The sequence below is a fragment of the Labeo rohita genome, chromosome 2, assembly GCF_022985175.1.
Source record: "Labeo rohita strain BAU-BD-2019 chromosome 2, IGBB_LRoh.1.0, whole genome shotgun sequence".
Lineage (NCBI taxonomy): Eukaryota > Metazoa > Chordata > Actinopteri > Cypriniformes > Cyprinidae > Labeo > Labeo rohita.
In genome coordinates, this window is record NC_066870.1 from 38,186,267 (window position 1) to 38,211,081 (window position 24,815).

Consider the following 24,815-nt stretch of genomic DNA (forward strand, 5'->3'; position numbering starts at 1 on the left):
AGCCTTCAGAAAATAGCTGGGAATAATTCCCAGAGATAATTGGGACGTTTTATCTCAGAGTTCTGAATTTTTTAGTTTGCATTTCACAATTCTGGATTTTTTTTTTTTGGTCCACCAAATAAAAAATAAAAATTACTTTTTATCTCACAATTGAGTTTATACGTGAGACATTTTATTTTATTGCAAATTTACATCTCACAATTCAGACTTTAATTCAGACGTTTCATTGCAAATGTATATCTCCTGCAATTCTGACTTTTTTTTTGCAATTCTGATTTTTCTTCTTAATTTGGATTTTGCACTTGTTTTTTTTTTTCTCCATGAAATAAAATAGCAATTTTTTATCTCCCAACTCTGACTTTTTTTCTTGCAATTGGAAGTTTATATCTTGCAATTCTGACTTTTTTCCTCAGTATTGTGAGAATCAGTCAAATTTATGACTTTTTTCTTGTAATTCAAAATTCTTTTATTCTTAATTTCCATCTTGCAATTCTGTTTTATTGTTTTCCCAGTGAAATTTAAAAAAATGCAACTGATATCTCGCAATTCTCACAATTACAAGCTTAAATGTTGCAATTCTGACTTTTTCCTTGCAATTCTGAATTTTTTCTCCTTAATCTGCACCTTTAAATTCTGTTTTTTGTTTTCCTCATGAAATAAAAAAAATCTGCAACTGATATAATAACTGCAACTTTTTATCTCTCAATTCAGACTTTTTCTTGCAATTCTAATTTTTTTCTTCTTAATTTGCATCTTGCAGTTCTGTTTTTTTGTTTTCCCCATGAGATAAAAAAAAAACTGCAACTGATAAAATAATTGCAACTTTTCTCACAATTCAGACTTGTTCTTGTTCAACTTTTTCTCACAATTACAAGCTTACATGTTGCAATTCTGACTTTTTTCTTACAATTATAAACTTTTCTTCTTAATTTGCATCTTGCAGTTCTGTTTTTTTTGTTTTCCCCATGAAATAAAAAAAACAAACAAACTGCAACTGATAAAATAATTGCAACTTATCTCAATTCTCACAATTTTCTTTAAAAATGCAACTCTATATCTTACAATTCTGACTTTTTTCCTCAGTATTGTGAGAAATAAAGTCAAATTTGTGAGATATAAACTCAGATATGACCTCCATTCAGCATTTGTTTGATTTTAGACCTAAATAAAATGTCATTAAAATCAGTGTGAATGATATATGAACAAACCACTTGCTAAAAGCCTATAGAAAATAGCTGGGAATAACTCGATATATCAAGATATGCATTGCAATTAAAATCTACAGATGCAAATAGATAAAGTGCAATAAAATAAACACTTAAGAGTGTATTTTGGCTGTTTTCTTTCCACTAGTCTGAAAGAAGGCATGTTATTGAAGCAAAATCTCCAAACTGACTGGTGCATGAAAAACAATGTCTTTGCCTTTATTGTCTTGCCAATCAAATATTGCTCAAGAAACACTTACATTTAGTTTTTAAAATTTGTAAATCTAGTTTATTAAATGATTAGGCACCGCTACTATATTGTGTCATCAGTGATGCTCATAAACCATGACTCAAATCGAACTTAACAGCCTATTTACGGTCAGGTGTGAGTTTTGCCATTGTTACCGGCATCTCCCCCAAAACTGTAGGCGAAAACATTAATGAAACCATGAAGGTTTGACATGGTCAGTGGTTCTATTAGACCCTAGAAACCACACATCATGTAAAAAAAAAACCACACAGAAGAGTTAGCAACCACCCAAAACACCCTACACACTGTCACTGTTTTTTTCCTTAGAAAAATAAACAATATAATAATGCAATACTGATTGTTATATTAGGACCATGTTTCTGCATCTAATACTGTGCATTGCTTACATTAGTCCTCAATGCAAGTGAAAGAATGCATGAGAAACAGAGAGAGAGAGAGAGAAAGAGAGAGACAGATGAGACACAGTCGTCAGGGGAGCTCTAAACAACATCTCCGTCTCTCTCTGCATATGTGAAGTCACGGCTTGCCAAAATGGTAATATGACATCGTTTGGGTTTTGCAACACATATGCTGCAGTTTCAGGCTTTGCCAAGACACCTAAACCCACTCGCTGGAGCTCACACTGAGGGTCAGACGACAGCAGAAAACAAACACACAAACACAAATAAGGCCTCATGGGAATGTCATTTATCATTATTTATTGAGTAATGCTTCTAAGCAACTAAATAAATAATGCTAAAGGTCTGAACCAGATTCATATGAAAGCTGTTTCCAACACGGAATTAAAAAAAAAAAAAAAAAAAAATAAAGAGGTAATTGGGACGTTTTATCTCAGAGTTCTGAGTTTTTTAGTTTGCATTTCACAATTCAGTTTTCTTTTTTCACCAAATAAAAAATAAAAATGATTTTCTACTTCACAATTGAGTTTCTCTCTCACAATTCTGACTTGTGAGAATGAGATATTAATTTCATAATTCTGTTTTTTTTTTCTCCACCAAATAAAAACTAAAATGGCTTTTTTACCTCACAATTGAGTATATATCTTGTAATTCTGACTTTTTTTTCCCTCAGAAATAAAAAACGGAGATATCAAATTGACAGTTCAGTTTTTTCCACCAAATAAAAACTAAAATGACTTTTTACCTCACAATTGAGTGTATATCTCACAACTCAGACCTTCTTTACCAAATAAAAAATGAAAATGACTAAATAAATAAAAATGATTTATGTGTATATATATATATATATATATATATTTTTTTTTTTTTTGTGTGTGTGTGCAAATTACATTACACAAATTATACTTTTCTGAATTGATATTATATCTTCCAGTTCTGACTTTTTTTCTCTCAGAAATCAAAATTTAGATATTTTTTTATACACACACACATTTTATATCCACCATGACACATTAAAATTTGCAACTGATAAAATAATTGCAATTCAGACTTCTTTCCCACATTACAAGTTTATATCTTGCAATTCTGACTTTTTTTCCCCTCAGTATTACGAGAAACAAGTCAAATTAGTGAGAATTCACTAATTTGACAAGTCAAATTAGCGAAATCCATTCAGACTGTTTTGAATTAAAGTTTGAAAACAACGTTGCACATTGAAGCAACGTTCAGCTTTCAAAATCTTATAGCAGTGACATTATAATGATATTTGCACGCTGAATCATGTTTCTAAATGTCACACTATTTTTGTTGTCTTGCAAGCAGTATATTTTTTAGAAAAAGCAAGTTTAGTTTAAATGATTTCATTGATCAGCCGTCCTTATTCAGAGGACAAAACACAGAATTTATCAGCGAGGTTTGAATAACGTGTGCATGTGTCTCTCCTCATTCTTTTTTCATCAGCCCATCCCCCCGTTCTTGCAGATTAGAATTCATTAGCAATCAAAGAGCCTCTGTGGAACTCCTGCTCTTAATTACCCACTCATTTGCATTTTTGCATATTAATGACTGCAGAGTTTGCCGTCTGACTGCGGCAGTGAGCGAGGCTTTAAAGTCACCCCGTCTTTTTATTCTCACAAGGCAACTGCGGGGCAAATACCCAGAATCGGCGTGAAAACCAGAAGAGCCACATTACAACACGGGTCACTAGTAAAATCACAGAGCGGGTCAAAACCTTTATGCTTTCACCCACAGATTTGCCACAGATGCTAGTGATAGTGAGAAAACTCACAACTGACAGTAAAGAGAGTGCTATTATGAGTTCATGAGTCCATGAGTCATGCACTGCTCTGTATTTTTGGCTTGTTTTTCAGTACAAATATCTAGGAAACTAACCTTAGTTCACATGACACCACTACTACGAATTAAAGGAATAGTTCACCTAAAAATTAACATCTGCTAAAAATGTGCTTGGCCTCAGGCCATCCAAAATGTAGATGAGTTTGTTTCTTCACCAGATTTAGAGATATGTAGCATTGCATCACTTGCTCACCAATGAATGTGAATGGGTGCCGTCAAAACGAAAGTCCAAACAGCTGATAAAAACACCACAATAACCTACAAAAAGTCCACACCACTCCAGTCCATCAGTTAACATCTTGAGAAGACCAAAGCTGAAACAAATCCACCATTAACACATTTTTAACTAAATTACAAGTCCATGATCCATAATAACACTTCCTCCAGTGAAAAAGTGGTCTGGTCTGACTCAGGAGAGAAATCTGCACAGATTAATTACCGTTTACAACCCAAAACAGTTCAAAACGGCTCTAAACAAACATGTGGCTAGATTTTGATGAAAGAGACAACAGGAAATGGACTTTTTCCACTGGCAGAAGTGTTCTTATGGATTATACACGTATTTTAGTTTAAAATATCTTGGATTTGATTCTTTTGTCTTCTCAAGATGTTAACTGATGGACTGGAGTGGTGTGGATTGTTTGTGGATTATTGTGATGTTTTTATCAGCTGTTTGGACTCTCATTCTGACGGCACCCATTCACATCCATAGGTGGGGAAGTGATGCAACGCTACATTTCTCCAAATCGGTTCCCATGAAAGCATAAACATGGACAAATAACCTTAAAAAATGCACATGCATGTGTAACAACGAACCAGAGACCTCAAAAAAGATTCATGCTAGAAAATTCCATGAACCATTTTTGAAATACAAGAATCAAAACAATCAATATTGATGCTCAGCCCATATTTGGGGTGTTTAAATCAAATATAGCCCCAAAACATGCAAACTTTATGTCTAAAATATGAGCTAAAACAAGATCTAAATAAGCAAGCATGTTATTATCTGGATATATTTGGTGTAGCATCACAAACACCTGTTTAGCCGAATGTTCCTTATTTAATTTAGACATTTGGCTTCAGACACTGAACTCTGATCAGCTGCTGGCTAAAGGAGACAAATATCTCTACTGCCTCCTGCTGGCTCACACAGGATGTCACATCAGAACATAATATGAGTGCAAATTTGTGCAACATGGCACAATCAATAACATTTTGGCAAACTCTTACCAGAAACTGGTTTTGATGATGAACCTGTGTGATCTGGATCAGGAAATCATTCAATCAATCACTTTATCTGAGGGACATGAATACAAACAATTATTAAGACTTGCTCAGTCAAGAATCGGTATTAATGCTGCACTTTTCAGATGAAAAATTCAAGACTTACAATGAAGGAGGGACGCAACTCACATCCTGAGACCAGCCAGTTTGCAGACAGTCTTTAACGCCAAACACAAGCAGAGCACTAGAAAAACAATTTAGTAACTGCAAAGCATCATTTTCAAGCAGATTAATCAAGCAGGTTAAATAAATGATATAACCATTTTGAAATGCAAGTATTTAGAGAAACTCTGTGATGTCAAATGTGTGTAAAATTAAAACATCACAGATTTGACATGAAGTCTTAAGTGCTTTGCAACTTCATTTCTATCTGAACACAAATAATAAAAAAAAACAACAGAAATCATTCATCCCCTCTACAATCACTTTATTGAGTCTTAAAGCAACAACTGTCTGTGGTTCGTGTTTGTGGCAAATGTAAGAATGAACATACAAAAATTATTATAAGAGTGACGGTGCTGATTTCCTGGCATATATTAAATCCATTAAACATGAAGGATCAGATGAGAACGTCTGTGCCTGGATGTGCAAAAGAGCGAATCTGACGAAAACATTCTCAAGTCATGTCACAACATAATCAAAAGAAAATATATGACCATTCGATTTTGCTTATTTTTGAGACCAGATTTTAAAATTGTTTTTGGGTTGTGACATTTTCATGACAACTGGGAAAATAACTCAAAGTTTACTTTTTAATTTTGCAATGCAATTAATATTTTTAATATTGAATTGCATTACAGTATTACTGTGTTTTGTGCATTACAGTACAAAACGTTCTTTTAAAAAATTAAATCCAAAAATGATACTTTAAGTACTAGTAATGAAATGAAAACATTAAAATTAAAGGCAGTACAACAAATACTACCATACAGGACTTCACCTCTGAATTCAATAATATTTCATTGCTTTTTGGGGGGCAAATAAGACCAAAAAATAAAAAATACAAATCAATCAATCAATAAATCACATGATCACATGAGGCAAAAAATCCTAAAAACAGGCTTACATTTTTTTAAGCAAAATATATTTATGACTTATTTCTTTGTTTTGAGCGTGAAATGTTCTTGACTGGTTCCATGAGATTCACCCATGAATACGGACGTAAAAGTGTAAAATGAGCAGCTCTGCAGGTGTTCCATCAGATAGGCTGTAAACGTTTGTGTTCTGTAGGGGAATCGTGGTTTGTGTGACGGTCAGGCGTTTGTGTGCGTGTTTGTGTCATTCGGCTGTTCGGGTGGGTGTGCTGGGCTGATTGAGCCCAATCGTTTTACACAACCATCCAGCGAAGTCCACCTCCTCCACCTCTGAGCGCTTAATAAAAGTGTGATTCTGGAAAAGAGAAATCACGACTGTCACTATTATAATACTATGTCACTATAATTTTTATTTTCATATTTTCCTTTTACCGGCAATCACTTAAATTTCTGTTACATTTTTAAGTAATTTTTTGTTTTCAATTATTTTTTAAAATATGCCTGTATAGTTTTGATAAATTTATTTATTTTTAAATAATTAATTAATGTTTTATTTAATTTTTATTTTTTAATTAATTTATTAATTTTCAAATGAAAATAAATATTGCCTTGGCAGCTAGCTGATATAAAACAACTTTATTATTATTTTTTTATTATTATTATTATTATTTTTTTTTTTAAGTATTTCAACTTTTTATGGTTTTAGTTTTAACTATAATAACATTTATTTTTATTTTGCCAGCAAAACTGTGATCGTACTGTAAAAGATTTCAACCAACACAACATACATATTAAAGCATTACTGATGTGTTTTGATGATAAAGTTTTACATCTTGTGTATTAAATAACAGATCAACGCAGTTTTGTGTAAAAAAAAAAACAAACAAACAAAAAAGCAGAATATGATTCTGCTAGCATAACCATAGTGAATAATGATGAGCAAGACTTGATTTAATCCAGATTTGACTGGATTGTGAAAAATGTTGGTTACTGTAATAATAATAATAACGGACACTATATGATCACGCATATTTATTACAGTAAAAAGGGTTACTTTGGATTTGATATCATCTTGCATAAAAACATAAGAAATGTGCTCTCACCACTAGCATCTTCAGGTCCGCTCGATCAGCAGGGTTTTTAATGAGACTGGAAGAAAAATGCGAAGAAAAATGGTTGAAAAGGCACTAAAGCACTACATTATATGTAAATCTGTAAACACAACATACAAGATTTCAATTACATGTGAAAACACACCAAAGATGTGCTGTATTTCACCTGTTGAGTAACAACACTCACCATTTGGTCACAAAGTCCTGGAAATCAGGAGTGAAGACGCCGTGAGGAAGTTTAGGGGGCGGCTGATAAATAACACACACATAAAAGTTTTCATTTATACTCAAATATCATTACTAACAGCATCAGATCTCATATTCACACTGTATTAAAGAGCCCTGGAACAGAAGTTAGTGCTCTACACACTCAAAGTCATTCTGTATTTTTATATACTCACTGTGTCTACGGAATAACCAATCAAACATATATGTTGTGGCACTGTGTTAATATTGAATCTGCCTGTTTACTATTTTGAAATTTGTCAACGTCAGCTCAGACTCATAAAACACATAAAGACACAAAACAAGACTCTCACCTCATTGACTATATAATCCAGCAGCTCAAATATAGCCATGACAGGCCCATGACCTGAAAGAGAACAGGACACCCTATGAGTCACATCAGTTTACTGGTAATGAAGTGCAATGACTAACTTCATGCTTATTTTCTGCTGGCGTCTTCCTGTGATCTGCAACCTAATACTGACACCTGCTGGCACTTAACAGTATATTATATTGTAATACTCATTGCTTTTAATTTGTACTACCAGTAAAAAGTTTCTGAAAGAAGTCTCTTCTGCTCAACAAGGCTGCATTTATTTGATTAAAAGTGACAGTAAAGGCATTTATAATGTTACAAAAGATTTCTTTTTTCTTCTGAACTCTGTGAATCACAATGTATCACAAATGTATCACATGTTCAGATGTATATTGGGCAACACATCCGTCTTTAACATTGATGATAATCAAAAATGTCAGCATAGAATGATTTCTAAAGGATCATGTGACACTGGAATAATGATGCTGAAAAATCAGCTTTGATCACAGAAATAAATTACATTTTAACATAGAATCACATAGAAAACAGCTATTTGAAATTTCAATATTATTTCACAATAGTACTGATTTTACTTTAATTTTCATCAAGTAAATGCAGCCTTGGAGATACATTGTTTAAAACATTATAAAAATCTTAAACTTTTGATCAGCAGTGTAAAACTAATTTGTATCATTTTCACAGTTCAGTTTGGTGATGCTAGTGGCACAAAAAAACCCACTACTTACCCCCACTATATAAAAAAAAGACACAAACAAACACTTTCTCACCGCTGACGGGTCTGCCGGGAGGTCTGGGTCGAGGAGACGTACTGTGCGTCCCAGCCTCCCCAACATCCATCACTGCCCTGCCGAAGATGCCCTCTAGCTCCTTGGCGTCAGGTGGAGGAATGGGATAGCGGCCGATGGCCAGCTCCACCAGAGAAAGACCCATACTCCACACGTCTGACTGCACCGAGTAATGAGTGCCCTGCAACCTCTCCGGCTGAACACACACACACACACACACACACACACACATAACATCAATTCATTCAAACATAGTGTTTGAAAACTCTTTAAACAGAATCATCACTTCTAATCCGCACTAAAAACACCAATGGAAACATACCGACATGTACGAGCGTGTTCCTACAAAAGAGTTTGCCATGGAGTCGATGAGCTGCCCGCTCACGCCAAAGTCACACAGTTTGATCTCCCCGCGAGAATTGACCAAAATATTTGAAGGTTTCACATCTGTGAAGAAAAGACAGTGTCATATTCTTATTAGTGCACTTATTTCATCGCCTTTGAATTATATGGTTCTATCTGCATTCTGAGCACTTTTGAGATATTGAGCTTCAAAGTTTTTGCGTGTCTACAGACTTCTGTAGATACAACCATTTTTGTTTTCTAAAAAGAGGCCCAAACTGTACACTGCTTACAAAAGAAACATCACATAATGTCAATAAGTTGTCACAGAATAAGAATATGTGAATAACTTAATTTTGACAAAAAAATGTCAGATAGAACCTTATAATTCCAAGGTGACGATTTTTCACAGATACTGACAGAATTATTTTAGTACATTTTAAACTTATTTCAGTTTTTAGTTTAGACAGGGCTTGAGAGTGCAAGCACTGCACTCACATTTGTGACCAAAAATAGATGTGTACAAACTTTACAATGCATTTTAGAAGCACATGAAACTCCAAGCAGGACCTTAAAAAGTCTAAAAAATATATAATTTTATTACATTTAAGGTCATAAATGGTCTTAGATATCTAAAATGGTACATTAATTAAAAAATGGTACATCTTAATTAAAAAAATCGTATGTTTTGGGAGGAAAAAACAGGAATTACATTATTTTCTACAACTTCTTTTGTCACAATAACAATATACGTACAGTATATACTTATTTTATACAGCGTAAAGTATGCCTATAAATAACTGCATAATTATTAAGTACAGTATAAATATTTAACACTAACTGAACTTTACACCAAAGTTTTTTTTAAATGTGCTTCTACATATTTCTACATTCATTTCTTTACCTCTGTGAATAATCTGGTGCTTTTCTCGAAGGTAAGCGAGACCTCTTAAAACCTGTTTGAAGAAAAAAGAAAGAAAAATAAATGTTTTTATCTGAAAAGGGTATAAATGTTGTTTCAAAACTCACAATAAGAGCATGAATGAAATCTGACAGCTTTAGTGGATTTGTCATTGTTTTGAAAAAGAGCAGCATGAACATTGTGCTAAACATCTCCTTTAGTCTTTTACAGAATGAAGCAAGTCACTTGGCACCTTCTGATATTGGTTACTGATATACGTAATTTCATTGCATTGTAATTTTTAAAAATATTGGGTAGGAAAGCCAAAAGAACATGAATCATAATAACTGTTATAATTTATTTAGTAAATACATGTTTTCTTTGGGCACTGGCACAGATAATTACAGCTCTTGTACAAACGTCTGTTACTGTCATTGTTCATTCAATTGCTCTGTAGTATTTTATCTTTCATTAACAGCACAGTGGACATTAAAACTCAGAAACAATCTGATGTTGTGGTTTCATAACTGAACAGAGTTTTACATATGATTTGAGTAAACACACTCACGGCTATGCTGACTTTTCCCAAGATCTCCTCAGGAATTCTGCGAGCCTCTTTCAGAACCTGATCCAAAGAGCCTCCATCCTGATAACGAGAAGACACACACAAAACACTTACCAAATACACTCAATAACCACAATTAGAGTTTCTAAAGTCCCTAGTTGTAAGGTTTTGCATTCATGTTGTTTAGCTATTTAGGCTATCTATATAGAGTTTATATACAGTCAAGCCAAAATATATTCAGACACAGTGGGTGCAGGACACTATAGTTCATTTATGTAAGTGAGGATAGTAAAATAAAGTAAACTCTGACATATTATACCCAAAAATTCTTCATAAAGTGGACTACCAGTAAAACTGATAAAAAATTTCAGACACTTTAACTTCACCATGGTTTGTTACATACCTTTCTATAAAGTTATCTGACATCATCAAAATTAATTTGTTCTGACACAGTTTAACTCTTGAGTTCCTGAAATATTTTGTCACCGTTTTCTAAACTATAGCACATAAACTTTGGTTTGGTTTGACTGTTTTTTCTTAATGGGGTTTGTCTGAAAAGAAATTACTAGTGTAGTCATAAAAGATGACAAATGAGCCTCTAAACGTACCATGTTCTCCATACAGATGCTGATCTCCCCATCGCTGTAAAACGCCCCGTAGAAACCCACAATGTACGGAGAGTTACACTCATGCAGGACCTGCAGCTCCCTGATGATCTGATGCCTGATGGCCGGCTTGATCTCCAGATGAATCAACTACAGACACACAGTAAGGAAACATGTTTAAATGTGAACATTCTGGGTTATTTTCATCATGTTGATGGAGAACATGCTGTTGATTACCACAGATAATAATTTAAACTTATCAGAAACAGAAAACATTTATGATAAATAGAGATGGAATGATGTAGTTATATAGGACAAAACCAAGAAACATGCATTTTAGCACTTTTGATTCCTTCGTCCTTAAGTCAATGGGTATTTTGAATGGATTTTGGGTTAAATTATGAAGATATTTATGGAAATATTTTCATATTTTATTCTAGGACATATGCTGTAATCCAGACAACTCAAAATTTAGATTTCTCTCACTTTCTACGTGTCTGGAACACTGATTTGAGTCGGATATCTGACCTGTGAATTCGGGGCAGATCGATCTACCCCGACCTCAGCAGGATGCGTCATTTGATGTCACTGCTTCCAACTAGCATAGTGTGGAGCTACCTTAAGTCAAACTTAAAAACATTAGGCATTAGGTTTATAAAATTATATTTTAATTTTATTGTCAGCTGTTATCAAAACGAAATTAAGCATTTTTTTTTTTTCTTCGGTTTTTGTCATAATTGACAGAAATATGTTAACGTGAAGTGCGACTGACTGGAACACACTGAAGTTGGAAGTGGGATATTTCAACTCGGATGTTCCCACTTCCAACCTTGTCTGGAACGCGGGCAATAAAATCCACCAGTAATTCCTTCTACACTGTGTGCAGAATTATTAGGCATGTTGATAATCTGGTCATATTTTTTTTTACCAAGCACATTTTACCAATTCCAAACCACAACAATCTTAATAACTACTATTAATTTTGTATTTAATCATTTGTAAGTGATGTATAACTGTCTGTGAAGGCTGGAAGTGAAAAACTCCTTATATTCAGGTGTGCATCATTATTAGGCATGTTTTCTTTTACAAATAAAATGGGCCAAAAAAGATATTTAACCCAGACTGAAAAGTACAAATTATTAAATGCCCATGAGAAGAATGCAATACTAATGCATTACAAGAATTTGCAAAGTTAAGGCTTGAGCATTGGACAGAGAAATGCTTGTTGAGTCTGCATGGTCAGAAAAAACAGGCGAAGAAGAAAAGATGTATGTTACCTGCAAAAGAATTAGGAATTAAGGTGAAGAATTAGGTGTGACACCATCAGGAACCGTTTAGTCTCCAGTGCCACCATTTTCCAGAACTGCAACCTACCTGGAGTCTTCAGAAGTACAATGCGTCAGGTTCTCAGAGACTTTGCTTGGTAAAAAATCCTAAAAAATGCCCCTGACTTATTAAGAATAACAAGCTGACGTGTTGTGAAATACATGAAGACAGTTTTTTTTTTTATATAGGCTTTATAGACAGATAAGTTGAGAGTGACTCTTGAAGGACAAGCATCACATTCTCTTGTACCTCTGATTCAAGAATTTATCTTCCAAAATCTGGCAGTACATTTTGGGAGTTCATGTTTAGTCTCCTATCCTGAAAAGTCTGACTTGCAGAGATGGACTAAAATGGCATTTTGTAGGATTTTTTACCAAGCAAAGTCTCTGAGAACCTGACACATTGCACTTCTGAAGACTCCAGGTCGGTTGCAGTTCTGGAAAATGGTGGCGCTGGAGACTAAACGGTTCCTGATGGTCTATTGAACTAGTGTGTGTTTATAATCACACTCTTGCAAACTATTCTTTCTCAAACTTTGAGGGAAAATATTTTAGTAAAGACTGAAAGAGTTGTTGTGAAGTCACGTGACCGTTTAAAGCCTACGCTTAACTTTTATGTTTAGGCTTTAAGAAGTTTAAGATTATCAACATGAACAAAACCTGTAGGAATCATAAACTTTTTCCCCACAGAGCTGATTTTCAAAAAAAATTCAAAAGCCAACTGAAAAACACTTTTGGGGAAACATGATAATGCGAAATTACAAAAATACATCATCGCATATAAAAGTTTTAAAAGCTGAAATGCGAAACTTACACTAAGAAATGCAATTATTTCAGTTGTTTTCTGATATGAAGACACTCATCTGGTTCATTCTCTCAAGCTAAGGCACGAGTCAAAATGTTTCTAATGAGAATGACAAATGGTAAATTTTGGTGACTCACCTTCCGGGCCATTACGAGGCCAGAGGGTTTGTGGCACACTTTATTAACCACACCTCCGTTTCCAGCTCCCAGCTCACAGATATGCTGGAAATCATCATCCTTCAGTTCGCCCAGATTGGCTTTCTGCGTGAGAAAATTTTCCAGACGCTTCTTCTGCTGCTCATCCAAATCGAGCTCTTCTAGCTTCTTCTGCAGGGCCTCAAGATTTGCTCTGAAGTGTAAAAAATAAAGAAAAAGTTAAGTAACACACATACAATCGTTCCTATCAAGTTTAGACTACGTACAACTCTATAACTTACTCTGTCGCAGCATCTATGGATGTAGAGGTCGGCTGTGCTTCTCCGGTTCCGGTTATAACTATGGGCTCTGGTCTCTTTTTTGGAGCCATGGCTGATGTTTGAAAAGCCTGACGAGACCTTTAATCTAAGGCGAGCTCAGACTGAGCTTTACTATACAATACCTCTGATTTACAGCTTGTCATCGAGCTTATAAATTCCTAGATTACTACTAACCAGCTCAAACACAAAACACTCAGTCTATAAAAACTCCTCAACCTGTTTACACCTCAGATCTGATCATTACATTAAAACACTAACTGTATGAATGTACTTACATTCACTTTAAATCACACTAATGTGACAAGAACTCTTCTATATAACGTTAGACAACAATACAACTGTCTTGTAAAATCACCTGTAACCTATAAACAACATGTGCTGCTGTCTCTACCACACGCGTGTCTGAGGAAAAAGCACACTCAATTTATAAAACGAGCATAAATGAACTAGGAGTAATAAATAAACACATTATTTTGATTTCTCGGTCCGCGCGAGAGGATGCTGTTAGCTTGCTAGCATCGACTCTGAGTGTCTGCTGAGGTTTAAAGCGTCTGTCAGCGCTCACTGTCTCTCTCATATAACGGAAAATGACCTTCCGAACTCCGTGGCGAGTGAAGCCGGTCCCGGTGAGCGGAATGTCCCGGGAGAGGAGGCTGAAGACGAGGAGGGTGCGGTGAGTTTCGGCCCAGCTACTCTCGGCAGGTTACCGGAAACATCAGAGTGCAGATCCCGCGGCAACTATCGCGAGACGACAGAGGAACGCTTGCTAAAAGTTCGTTTAGCAATTTATTAATATTGTATGTTGCTATTTTTTTTATTTTATATTTTACCACCTTATTGATGTTTCACTAATTATGATTTTTTTTATAATCGATAATTGATTTCTGGCAATAGAAAACAATCATGACAAATGAAAATAGAGAGAACCTTTCATCTTTAATTCTTTACTCTTTAATAATGTGTATTTTAAAGTATTGTTTTTTCATATTTATTTTATGTTTTTACAAAAAAAAAAAAAAAAAAAAAAATCTGTATAAATAGTAAAAATGTTAATTGTTTAATTGTAAATGACCTAAAAAAAACACATAACTTTGAATTATTATTATTATTATTATTATTATATTGTAAAATAATGTTAAATTTATGTTTTTCTGTTGTACTATCTGTATTGTTAAGGTTATCTTGTTTTGAGGGGAAAAAAACTTTTTTAAAGATACTATTTATATATATATATAAAAATATATAAACATATATATATATATATATATATATATATATATATATATATATATAGTTTTTTTAAGATTTAAAGATACTATTTATATATATACACATATATATATATATATATATATATATATATATATATATATATATATATATATATACACACACACACATATATATATATATATATATATATATATATATATATTTTTTTTTTTTTTTTTTTTTTTTTTAGGTTCTTTTTTTTTTGGCAATTTAGGTACATTTTTAGTCATTTTGTGTGTTTAGTAATGTTGTGTATTTACCTAATTATTGCAGTTTGACTTGTTTAATTATTTTTATTTGCATACTTTTGTAAGCAAGCTGCAAATGCTTTGTCACTACAAAAAAAATACAGTCATACCAACAATATGTGACCCTGGACCACAAAACCAGTCTTAAGGGTCCATTTTTTTATATTATATATGAAATAATCTGAATAAATAAGCTTTCCATTGATGTATGGTTTGTTAGAATAGGACAATATTTGATCGAGATACAACTATTTAAAAATATGGAATTTGAAGGTGCAAAAAAATCGAGAAAATTGGCTTTAAAGTTGTCCAAATAAAGTTGTTAGCAATGCATATTACTAATCCAAAATTAAGTTTTGATACATTTACGGTAGGAAATTTACAAAATATCTTCATGGAACATGATCTTTACTTAATATCCTAATGATTTTTGGCATTAAAAATGAAAAGTCAATAATTTTGACCCATACAATGTATTGTTGGCTATTGCTACAAATATACTCATGCTACTTAAGACTGGTTTTGTGGTCCAGGGTCACATATAATTTATAATGTGTGTGGTCAGACAAATTTAAAAATGGCTTATCTCATAAATTCAACAAAATTTAGAGTCAAAACTATCAATTTAATAAATGAAACTTTATTGCCACCACAATGAAGACAAACACAACACACTCGACAACATGCAAAACACAATGACTGAATGACGACAGGCTCACATCAGTCATCAGATTGAGCATCATATAATAAAAAACGTCTGAAAATGTGATTCTAAATGACTGTCAGAGGCAATATTAACAATTATTAAAAACTAAAACAGAAAAAAAGACATAATAAAAAATAAATACTTCTAGCACAATTAATAGTTTTGGACCTGGGTTTTTCGACTTTTGGGTTTAGTAGTTTTAACTATGCCAGATTTTCTAAAGTGCACACTTTTGTCTTCCAAATGTGTGGAAACTGTCTCCTCTTTTTGGAAATCTTCATCATCAGAGGAAAACTGTGTCAGATCTACAATAACGCTGCCCACTGAATTACAATTCACCTCTATCAGGAAAAAAAAATCCAATCAGATCAGTCTGTTCCTCTATATTATGAGAATACAGAAATGAAAGTAGCTGATCTTACTGTGTTTGATCTGTTGATGTTGAATAGTTTCCTTGTTTTTGTCGCTTTTGTCGTGTCTCACGGCTTTCCAGTTGCTGTCAGACAGATATTCAATCTCCTCCACATCCTCACCGCAGCTCTCCAGAACTTCACACAGCAAACTAAAGAAAACAGCAAACAAACAGCAACTTCAGCATGGTTTCTAGTGCTGGTTTTTGGGTTTTGAGACCATTTTTCTGTCTTGTCACAGACTAAGAGGACTCAGGATTTTATTTAGGACCAGTCAAGAACTCAAATGCTGAGATTTCACTAAGCTGCACTGTGCATTGTCTGATTTATTTGTTCATATCAAATAATGTGATTGGATGTAAAACTTTCTGCTTTAAATGCAATCACTAACTTATTTGTAATTTGATGTTTTTGTTACTATTAACAGGGAATTGTTTCAGAAGTGTCACCAAATTAATAGCTACACGTCTACAAAATTCAATATACAACTGCAAAGAAATACTTGTATATCTTGTTGTTTATATTATAACACGATATACATATCACAAAAGCAAAAAAAGTCGTTTTCAAAAAAAAAACGCATGATTGCAAACATGATATTGATTTTATACAAATGTTCATTAAACAAGAACTTAATATTAAGTAGCTAAAAGTGTAGACACAATGTTTTAAATTTAAATTAAAATTTGAAATTTGGCTTTATTTTGCCAACAAAAACAATTCCAAACAAATCCACAACAGAACTGATTCTGGTGTTTCACTACTATTACTATTTGAATCAATTTTTTTGAACAAATCATTTGAATAAACGATTCAGTGATTCACTCACTAAGTGATTTGCTGCCACCAACTTGCGGATATTATGAAAGCCTGTTTTCACCACTGAATAAAAAAAAAAAAAAAAAAAAAAAAAAAAAGGTTATTGCAACTCACAATTCTGACTTTTTTTTCTCAGAATTGCATGATATAAACTCACAGTTGTTAGTTATAAAGTCAGAATTCCAAGACATAAACTAGAAATTCTAAGACATAAAGTCAGAATTGTGTGATATAAACTCACATATGAGAGTTATAAAGTCAGAATTGTGAGATATAAACTCGAAATTCTGTGAACATATCAGTCTTTTTTTTTCTCCTCAGAACTGGACTTTATAACTCGCAAATTGCGAGTTTATATCTCACAGTTGTGAGAAAAAAAGTCAGAATTGCGAGATACAAAGTCGCAATTGCAAGAAAAAGTCAGAATTGTGAGATAAAAAGTCACAATTACCTTTTTTAGTTTTTTATTCAGTGGCAGAAACAGGCATCCATAGGATATAGTTTCATATATAAAAGTTTTTTTTTTCATAAATTTCTATATTGAAAGTTTCATATTTAAAACACTAAATTCATAACATTATAACACTAGTGATTTCACACTGACTTGATCTGCAAAATACCGAAATATTACCCTATCAAAGCAGTAACATTAGGGAAACGTTTGGCTGCATGCGAGATTACCTGTCGATTCGCAGCTCATCAAACGGAGCGTATCTGTGGCACACGGGACACGTCCACCTGGGCTTTCTTTCGTTCATTTGCAGGTAGAAGGAAGCATCGAAGCACTGCAGGTGAGCGCAGCCTCGAGCCCGACAGGGAACAGACATACGCATCTTTGCTAGCTTAGAAACAGATGCAGACACAGGAAAAAAACTGAGAGATTCAGACTCACTGCTAGTGTGAAAGTGCGGTGTTGTGTCTATTTCAAGGAAAATATCTTTGCTTATGAAATAAAGAGTCATGGGTGTTTCTACAACAGGGTTATTATTGTTAACTAAAACCAAAACCATAAAAACAAGAAAAATTATTTTATTTCAGCTAGTTGCCCAGGCAGCATTTCTCATTTTCAAGTTTAACTTAAAGTACTAAAACTAACTAAAACTAAATAAACTAAAAATACTATATCAAAATTAATAAAAACTATATAGACATTTTAAAATGAGAAAAAAAAGGAAAAAGTATTTTATTTCAGCAAGTTGCCCAGGCAGCATTTCTCATTAAGTTTAACTTGAAGTACTAAAACTAACTAAAATGAAATAAACTAAAACTACTAAATAAAAAAATTATAAAAACCATATAGACATTTTTAAATGATAAACACACAATAAAATTACTAAAACATTTACTGAAATTAAAGTGAAAACATAAAATATAAAAAATCTATATACAATTTACAATATTAACAGTATAAATTATATTAAATAACACTTTTCTTTAATTACACAGCTTTAAAGTTCTTGTTGTACGAAGATCAATAAATACATATTCCAACTGTCTTAGAAACGTTTTGCAATCAAACATACATATTACTATACATAATTTAAAATGTAGCGAAAGTAATATTTAGTTTTATTAAAATGACAAAAAAAATAATTGAATTCCTACTTACTGGACAAATTAGCGATACTTGCAAGCCTGTAGTAGAAATCTCATTTTCTGGATCAGAGCACAATTTCTCAGAAACTATTTGAAATAAAATAAATACACAAAAACAAATAAATAAATAATATTGCATAAAATGTATATTTATAAGAATGCAAAATAATAATAATAAAAAATAGAATAGAATAATATAATAAATAAAAATTAAGTAATGATATATATAATAAAAATGATTTGTTAAGTGTGCTGGTGTACAACGATAAAATAACACCAATGCATTCATGTTAAAAGTGCCAAAATGTCCCTTATAATGTCCAAGACGACTCAATCAGTCGTATACGCTCACCTCTCTGTCTGCAGAGCTCCTGCTGCTCCACCGCGGTCCTGCGGAGCTGATCCAACAGATCCTGAGACGAAACCACCCGCACCAGATACACAGCCACTGTATAACTCTACACACACAAACACATTCACATCTAAAATCATTAACATTCTTAAAATGCTCTCCCCATCTGCCATTCGTCAGTCAAATAGATAGACCCGCCTCCTCATGAATATTATAATGTGTGATGACTTCTATGAGACAAATGTTGATTAAATATTTTATTAACCCTATAGAAAACTATTGTAAATGAAAGCTAGATGTGTTTTAAAGGCATCATGGCCTACATGACTGTGAGAGAAGTCACACAGGAATAAATGAGATTTAAGCTGAAGTTCCTTGCAGCTGGCATCTACACTGATACGAAGTTGCTCTTTCAGGTCACACTGCCCTCAAACATGGTCTCTTGATACAAATAATGAGGCAAACACACTGAATAATCACTTCTGTGATAAGCTAGTTGGCAGTCTTATAAAGAAAGCAAGAAGATAACTGAAGGAGGAGGTTGAAGATGAGCCAAAAACAACACCTGCAATAAAGTCACTGGTTGAAATCTGCATGAAAGTGTAAACTGCTTGCAATAAAGCCTCATTTTGACTTCTGGAAACCTCCTAAGCCTTATTTTGCAAACTTTTCTCCATTACAACGTACCTTGCCGAAGTTTCCCCACACCACTGAGAATCGGTTTGTGAACGCAGGGTACAAACCAGGCGTGAGGTCGATCGGACGACACGGACGAGAAGGCTCAGTCCCCATTTTATTGGATGAATAGGTGCACTGGGAACAAGATGTAAACATGACACAAAGTTAAGCTGAATCATTCAGAAACAATAAAGTAACCAACAATGGTTTAAAGCCAGCCATCATCAGAAATTCAATGCCTCTCGACTCTTTACAGACAACTACAATCAGAAAATGTTGTAAGAACATTTCACTAACATTATTGGGTTGGCTTGGTATCTCTTTTCTAACTGATCCGACTTACAGTTTTCATAAAATTAAAGATTAAAAATCATAAAAACCCTATAGACTTACATTATTGTATAGTCTTGACAAACTTTTTTATCTATATTCTGAATGTTCCATTATTCAAAATGTGTTCCATGTTTCACTCCACTTAAACATTCCATTTCATCATTTTGCAAAAATTATGGGAATGTTACTTTTAAATGTTCTCTGAACATTCTGAGAGAAGCAGTAACATAAAAAATGTTCGATGAACGTTCAACTAAAACATTTCAGAAAAAGCTCTATGAATGATGTACACTATCACTAGTGATGTTATGTTCCACATGGAAGCTCCAAAGCTTGTGTCAAGAGAAAGACACATTTCACATTAAAGCACTGTATCAGAGCTTGATTCGTTTTGAGAAAAGCATGTTAAGCATATACTGAGCTCAAAAACTTTGCCCATGAAATAACAGTCCAAGGAGTGAGACAGAGTTAAAATAAACAGACCACAGATTTAATTTATGAATTTATATTTAGTTTATTTTACTTATTTTAGTGCTAGTACACCAGCACAAATGAATGACTTTGACAATGACCATTATTTATATACAATACAATAAAACAAAAAATCATTTACATGTGAAACCAGCAGCTGTAATGGAACACAGCACTTTGGAAGGTGTTATTCATTTCTGTGACCACTAGATGGACACAACATCAACCGTTTTGAAAAGCTTCGAGTAATAAACCTTTTTCCAATACAGTTGTGTTGAAATATTCTCTGGTTCAGAACGCTTCACTTCACCATCACTAACTATCGCTCAAAAGTTTGGGATCAGTAAGACTTGTAATTTTTTTTTAAGAAGTCTCTTATGCTCATCAAGACTGCATTCATTTGATCAAAAATACAGAAAAAACAAAAACAATAATACTGCAAAATGTTATTATAATATAAAATAATGTTTTTTATTTCAATATACTTTAAAATATAATTTATTCCTGTGATGCAATGCTGAATTTTCATCTGCTGTTATTCAGAAATCATTCTAATATGCTGATGAGCATAAGAGATTTTTTAAAAAGCATTACAAATTTTACTAATCCCAAACTATTAAGCGGTAGTGTATATACACTGTTTTGAGAACATTACTAAAGACAAAAGTAGGTTTGATGTTAACGATGGCTTTTGCTGTCAAGCATTTTATACATGAGTAAAGTTTCGCTGTCATTCATTACCTGTATGGGACAGTCAGCGTGATTAACTGAAACACAGATGTTCGGTGGAAACTGATCTTCTTCAACACCGATGCTCTCACTGTAGCAAATCCTGAAAGCATATTTAACAACTTAATTTTTTAGAATAAATGCAGGCCAAATGTGTGATTTTTTTTCTCCAGCATGCACACAAACATTTTGACATCCACAGTAAAATTTCACCTGAGCACCACTTGAACAGACGCCAGACCAGACTGAGACGACCTAATGGAAGGAAGGAAGAAGGAGTTTACACTCAGGACACTGTGTTTAACTCAATATGGGACACAGTATGAACAATATTTATTCATGTCCGAATGAGTGGTGAATCAGTGAATCAAACACAGGAATCATCAGTTTGAATCATAAACTGAACTGAACATTTAACTGACTTCCTTACTGAATCGACTCAGATGACTCACATACTGAATTTTATCATTTCAGAACCATGAACCATGAATAATTATGAAAACCATGTTTAAAACAGTATTATAGTTTTTTTTTTTATTTGTTTTTTTTTATATTTTCATTTTTTTATTTTTAACAATTTCACAATAATAATTTAAGTTTTATTAATTTTGTTGCAGTACATCAAGTTGAACTAAATGAAAATGAGAAATAAAATAAGTTTAGGGTTTGGCAGTGTTTTTTTTTTATATATTTTATTTGAGTTTATTTTATTTCAAGTATTAAAAAAATATGGTATTAGTTTTAGTTAACTATACTAAGCCTGGCTTAAAATGCACATTTGGTTCAGTTTTCTGTTTATTTAAAATTTGCATTTGCATGTTACTCTTTTAAAAAAAATAATAAACAGACATCAACAAAAATGCACATTTGTAAAGTTACTGAAATAAAAAATAAAAAGTATTTAAAGATCTGTTGCAAAAGATTGTTTAACACGCTTTTAAAATCCTGTGGGAAACAGAAAAAGTTATATTGCAAGTATATGTATTATCAACATCACTCAAACAAATAATAACACTGTCCATTAAGGTTTTGATGAAAAATAAAGAGTGACAGAAACTCACTTGCTGTTCTGGATCTGAGCTTGTTGACTTGCACTGAGATGAAACAGGAAATCTGAGTTCTGCATGGCTCCTCCAAACATGGGCACTGGAAACATGTGAAAAATAAATGTACAACATAGCGTCAAATTGATCTGAAGTGCATCTACATCTAATCGTGACGTGTGAGAAATGCATTTGTGCATTAGTAAAACTATTCAATTTAGTGTCCCAATTAATATGACATCATAAAAACTGAATTAAAATATAGATTTCCCACATTTTCATGCATCATACCCAGAGGTGTAGGTGGCAGAATGGTGTCCAGTGTCTGGTAGAAGGGCAGTTTGATCATCTGTGGCTCTGTACAGATTGATATGGGTGATTGGGGTTTCTCAGGCAAGACACACGCTGGCATGGAGATGATTTCTACAGGACTGGGCTTTGAGCTCCTGCGGGCGTCTTTGGAAACCTGCCGGAGTTTGTGCAGCTCTCGGACAGCAGACAGCAGCTCAGGACTGCATTCATTGTGTAGCAGATCTGTGACTCTCTTCATGAGATCCTTCTTCAGGCCGCTTTTACTCTTGCCCATCTTGGAAAGCAGAAGACGAAGCTCCGTCACCCGTAAGACCTCCAGCATCACCTGCAGGACAGATGGGTTACTGATGAATTTTACATCACAGAGTGTTTACATCATCATTTAGGATCAATTTATTATGATCAAAGTAACTTCCATATTAATTCTTGCAGTCATTCCAGTGAATGATTTTCAGTTTGGGTTTAATTTCTGCAAACACACCTTAAGATATTGACCTCAATAGCCAGTTTAAAACACACCAAAAAAAAAAAATAAAAATACATGCATTTGGCTGTTTTTAATGGCCTGTCAGCAGCATTTCAGCAGTAAAACAACTACCAAAAACAAAGCATTGTATTATTCGTCAACAGAAATTGTAATTTTTGAACTGAATTGACATTCACTAAAAATACTCCAGAACAAAATCCTCAAACTTTTAGTAGCTTCTCTCTTCATTACATAATGACAGTGTGGTTTGTCAGTTTTACAGTAAGTTATGTGTATGTATAAAAAAATATATAAATGTGCTCTCTTTTGTAATCCCACATGTTCATTTCCAATGGCACCGGCAATTTTTGATCATTAAATAAACTAATATTTGCAGGGGAAATGTGACTAAAAAAGTCTTGACTAGGATGCAAAGTAATAAAAAACAATTAAAACACAAAACAAACGCGATAACACTTCAAAGTGAACGCGTCTCTATTAATGAAGAAAAAAATTAATATACTTACTGTGGCTTCCAAAACATCTGTGGACATAATCACACAATAACAGCAAATATTTAGAAAATGTTAATCGTGAAGCGAAAAATATACAGCATAAAAATGTCAACTGTTGAGAAACAAAGCAGCAAATACGTCATTAATCAATGAGTCACATGACCGCGTAAATTGCACGAAAAATAGGTTTACAGCTGTACGAAAACGTACAAAAATTTGATTTTGTTTTTCAAAGCAAGCAATTGGGGCTGCCTAAAAAAAAAAACAAACAAACAAAAAAAGATTACAAAACGACTTTCTGTCATGCAAAAAAAAAAAAAAACCAAAAACAAACAAACAAACAAAAAAAGCAAACAAAACAAAAACAACCAACAAAAAATCAGGTTGTGAGTGCCAGGTGCCGCAGTTGCACTGAGCAAGATATGGAATGTCGTATTTATCATCCATTTTTACTTTAATACAAATCTCAAAAATTTTTTTTACAAAATTTATTTTTTTTTTAACAAAAATGACAACAATCGCGTATTTCACATATATATCGCACTGTTAGTGTTTGGGAATATTTACACATAATTTAAACACATAATGAAATGATAACAGATATAAAAATCTAATATTTTTGATAGTTTTAGATAGATTTTAGATAGAGATAATTTCTTGCTAGAAATAGGCTACCATCAAAAGTGGATCAAAAGTTGCTCAGAAACATACATTTACACACAAACTCAACACCAACCACAACTTTCAGATGACATCTTTATTTATTTATTTATTTTTTAGCTCAGCTATCACAGAATGAAACCATAGTTGACACATCTGATGGTGGTGAGAAAACCTGAAGTCAATGTAGTCATTTTAACTTTCAGATACATTGAATCAATCAATTACTGTATTAAAACAAACACAACAAACAGTATGTTATTGTTTATAAAGCTTTTATTCAAGAATCACATTTAAGTTATTGATATATCATTGGAACACAAATGATCTACTTTCGCTTTTCTCAGAACATGGTTTCTACTGTGTGTCGTGGGAATTCCCAAAGCTAATCTGACTTCACCACAGACAACTCAAACAACTACAGTTGTTAATATAATAACTACAGTATCTCAGGCTAATTCCCTGAACTCCCTGAATACTTGCAATACAATCCAAAGTACTACAGTATCTCGAGCTAATTCTGAGAATCCCTTTTCAAATTTATTTGTATAGCGCCTTTCACAATACATATCGTTGCAAAGCAACTTTACAGCAAATTAAAGCTTTTACAATATATTTAGTAGTAGCTTACTAGTGGTGACTATGTCAAGTTGATGTACATATGGCAGAGATGTGTGGT

At 33.2% G+C, this 24,815-nt stretch overlaps 2 protein-coding genes across 4 annotated transcripts in view; both read right to left on the reverse strand.

The window, feature by feature from the left end:
• Positions 1-5,418: 5,418 nt before the first annotated feature.
• map2k2b (mitogen-activated protein kinase kinase 2b) lies at positions 5,419-14,247 on the reverse strand. The gene is made up of 11 exons (XM_051094326.1): positions 13,488-14,247; positions 13,189-13,399; positions 10,925-11,071; positions 10,320-10,397; positions 9,755-9,806; positions 8,831-8,955; positions 8,491-8,704; positions 7,701-7,753; positions 7,349-7,410; positions 7,153-7,198; positions 5,419-6,404 (listed from the first exon to the last, which is right to left on the reverse strand). The coding sequence occupies exons 1-11, from the start codon at positions 13,574-13,576 to the stop codon at positions 6,294-6,296; spliced, it is 1,188 nt and encodes a 395-aa protein (XP_050950283.1). The 5' UTR covers positions 13,577-14,247; the 3' UTR covers positions 5,419-6,293.
• Positions 14,248-15,699: 1,452 nt separating this feature from the next.
• pias4b (protein inhibitor of activated STAT, 4b) overlaps positions 15,700-24,815 on the reverse strand; it is an 86,208-nt gene continuing 77,092 nt past the window's right edge. The window contains exons 1-11 of one of the 3 annotated variants that reach the window (XM_051125834.1): positions 23,489-23,619; positions 22,475-22,820; positions 22,202-22,286; positions 21,354-21,395; positions 21,153-21,243; positions 19,617-19,742; positions 18,930-19,035; positions 18,591-18,664; positions 17,663-17,823; positions 16,175-16,314; positions 15,700-16,093 (exon numbers count right to left, since the gene is read on the reverse strand). In XM_051125834.1, coding sequence (XP_050981791.1) covers positions 15,906-16,093; positions 16,175-16,314; positions 17,663-17,823; positions 18,591-18,664; positions 18,930-19,035; positions 19,617-19,742; positions 21,153-21,243; positions 21,354-21,395; positions 22,202-22,286; positions 22,475-22,820; positions 23,489-23,515 — 1,386 coding nt within the window. In that variant the 5' untranslated portion in view covers positions 23,516-23,619 and the 3' untranslated portion in view covers positions 15,700-15,905. Of the gene's footprint in view, positions 16,094-16,174; positions 16,315-17,662; positions 17,824-18,590; positions 18,665-18,929; positions 19,036-19,616; positions 19,743-21,152; positions 21,244-21,353; positions 21,396-22,201; positions 22,287-22,474; positions 22,821-23,488; positions 23,620-24,815 lie in introns of those variants that run through there. The other 2 variants (XM_051125846.1, XM_051125840.1) reach the window with 2 other exon arrangements.

Bases quoted from the DNA above. Each gene is read 5' to 3' on its own strand.
- map2k2b (XM_051094326.1), bottom strand. From the start codon at position 13,576: ATGGCTCCAAAAAAGAGACCAGAGCCCATAGTTATAACCGGAACCGGA. The intron at 9,807-10,319 runs GTGAGTGTGTTT...TTCTTCAAACAG, and splicing joins TGGGAAAAGTCAGCATAGCC to GTTTTAAGAGGTCTCGCTTA. The intron at 7,754-8,490 runs GTGAGAAAGTGT...GTTCTCTTTCAG, and splicing joins TCCCGGCAGACCCGTCAGCG to GTCATGGGCCTGTCATGGCT.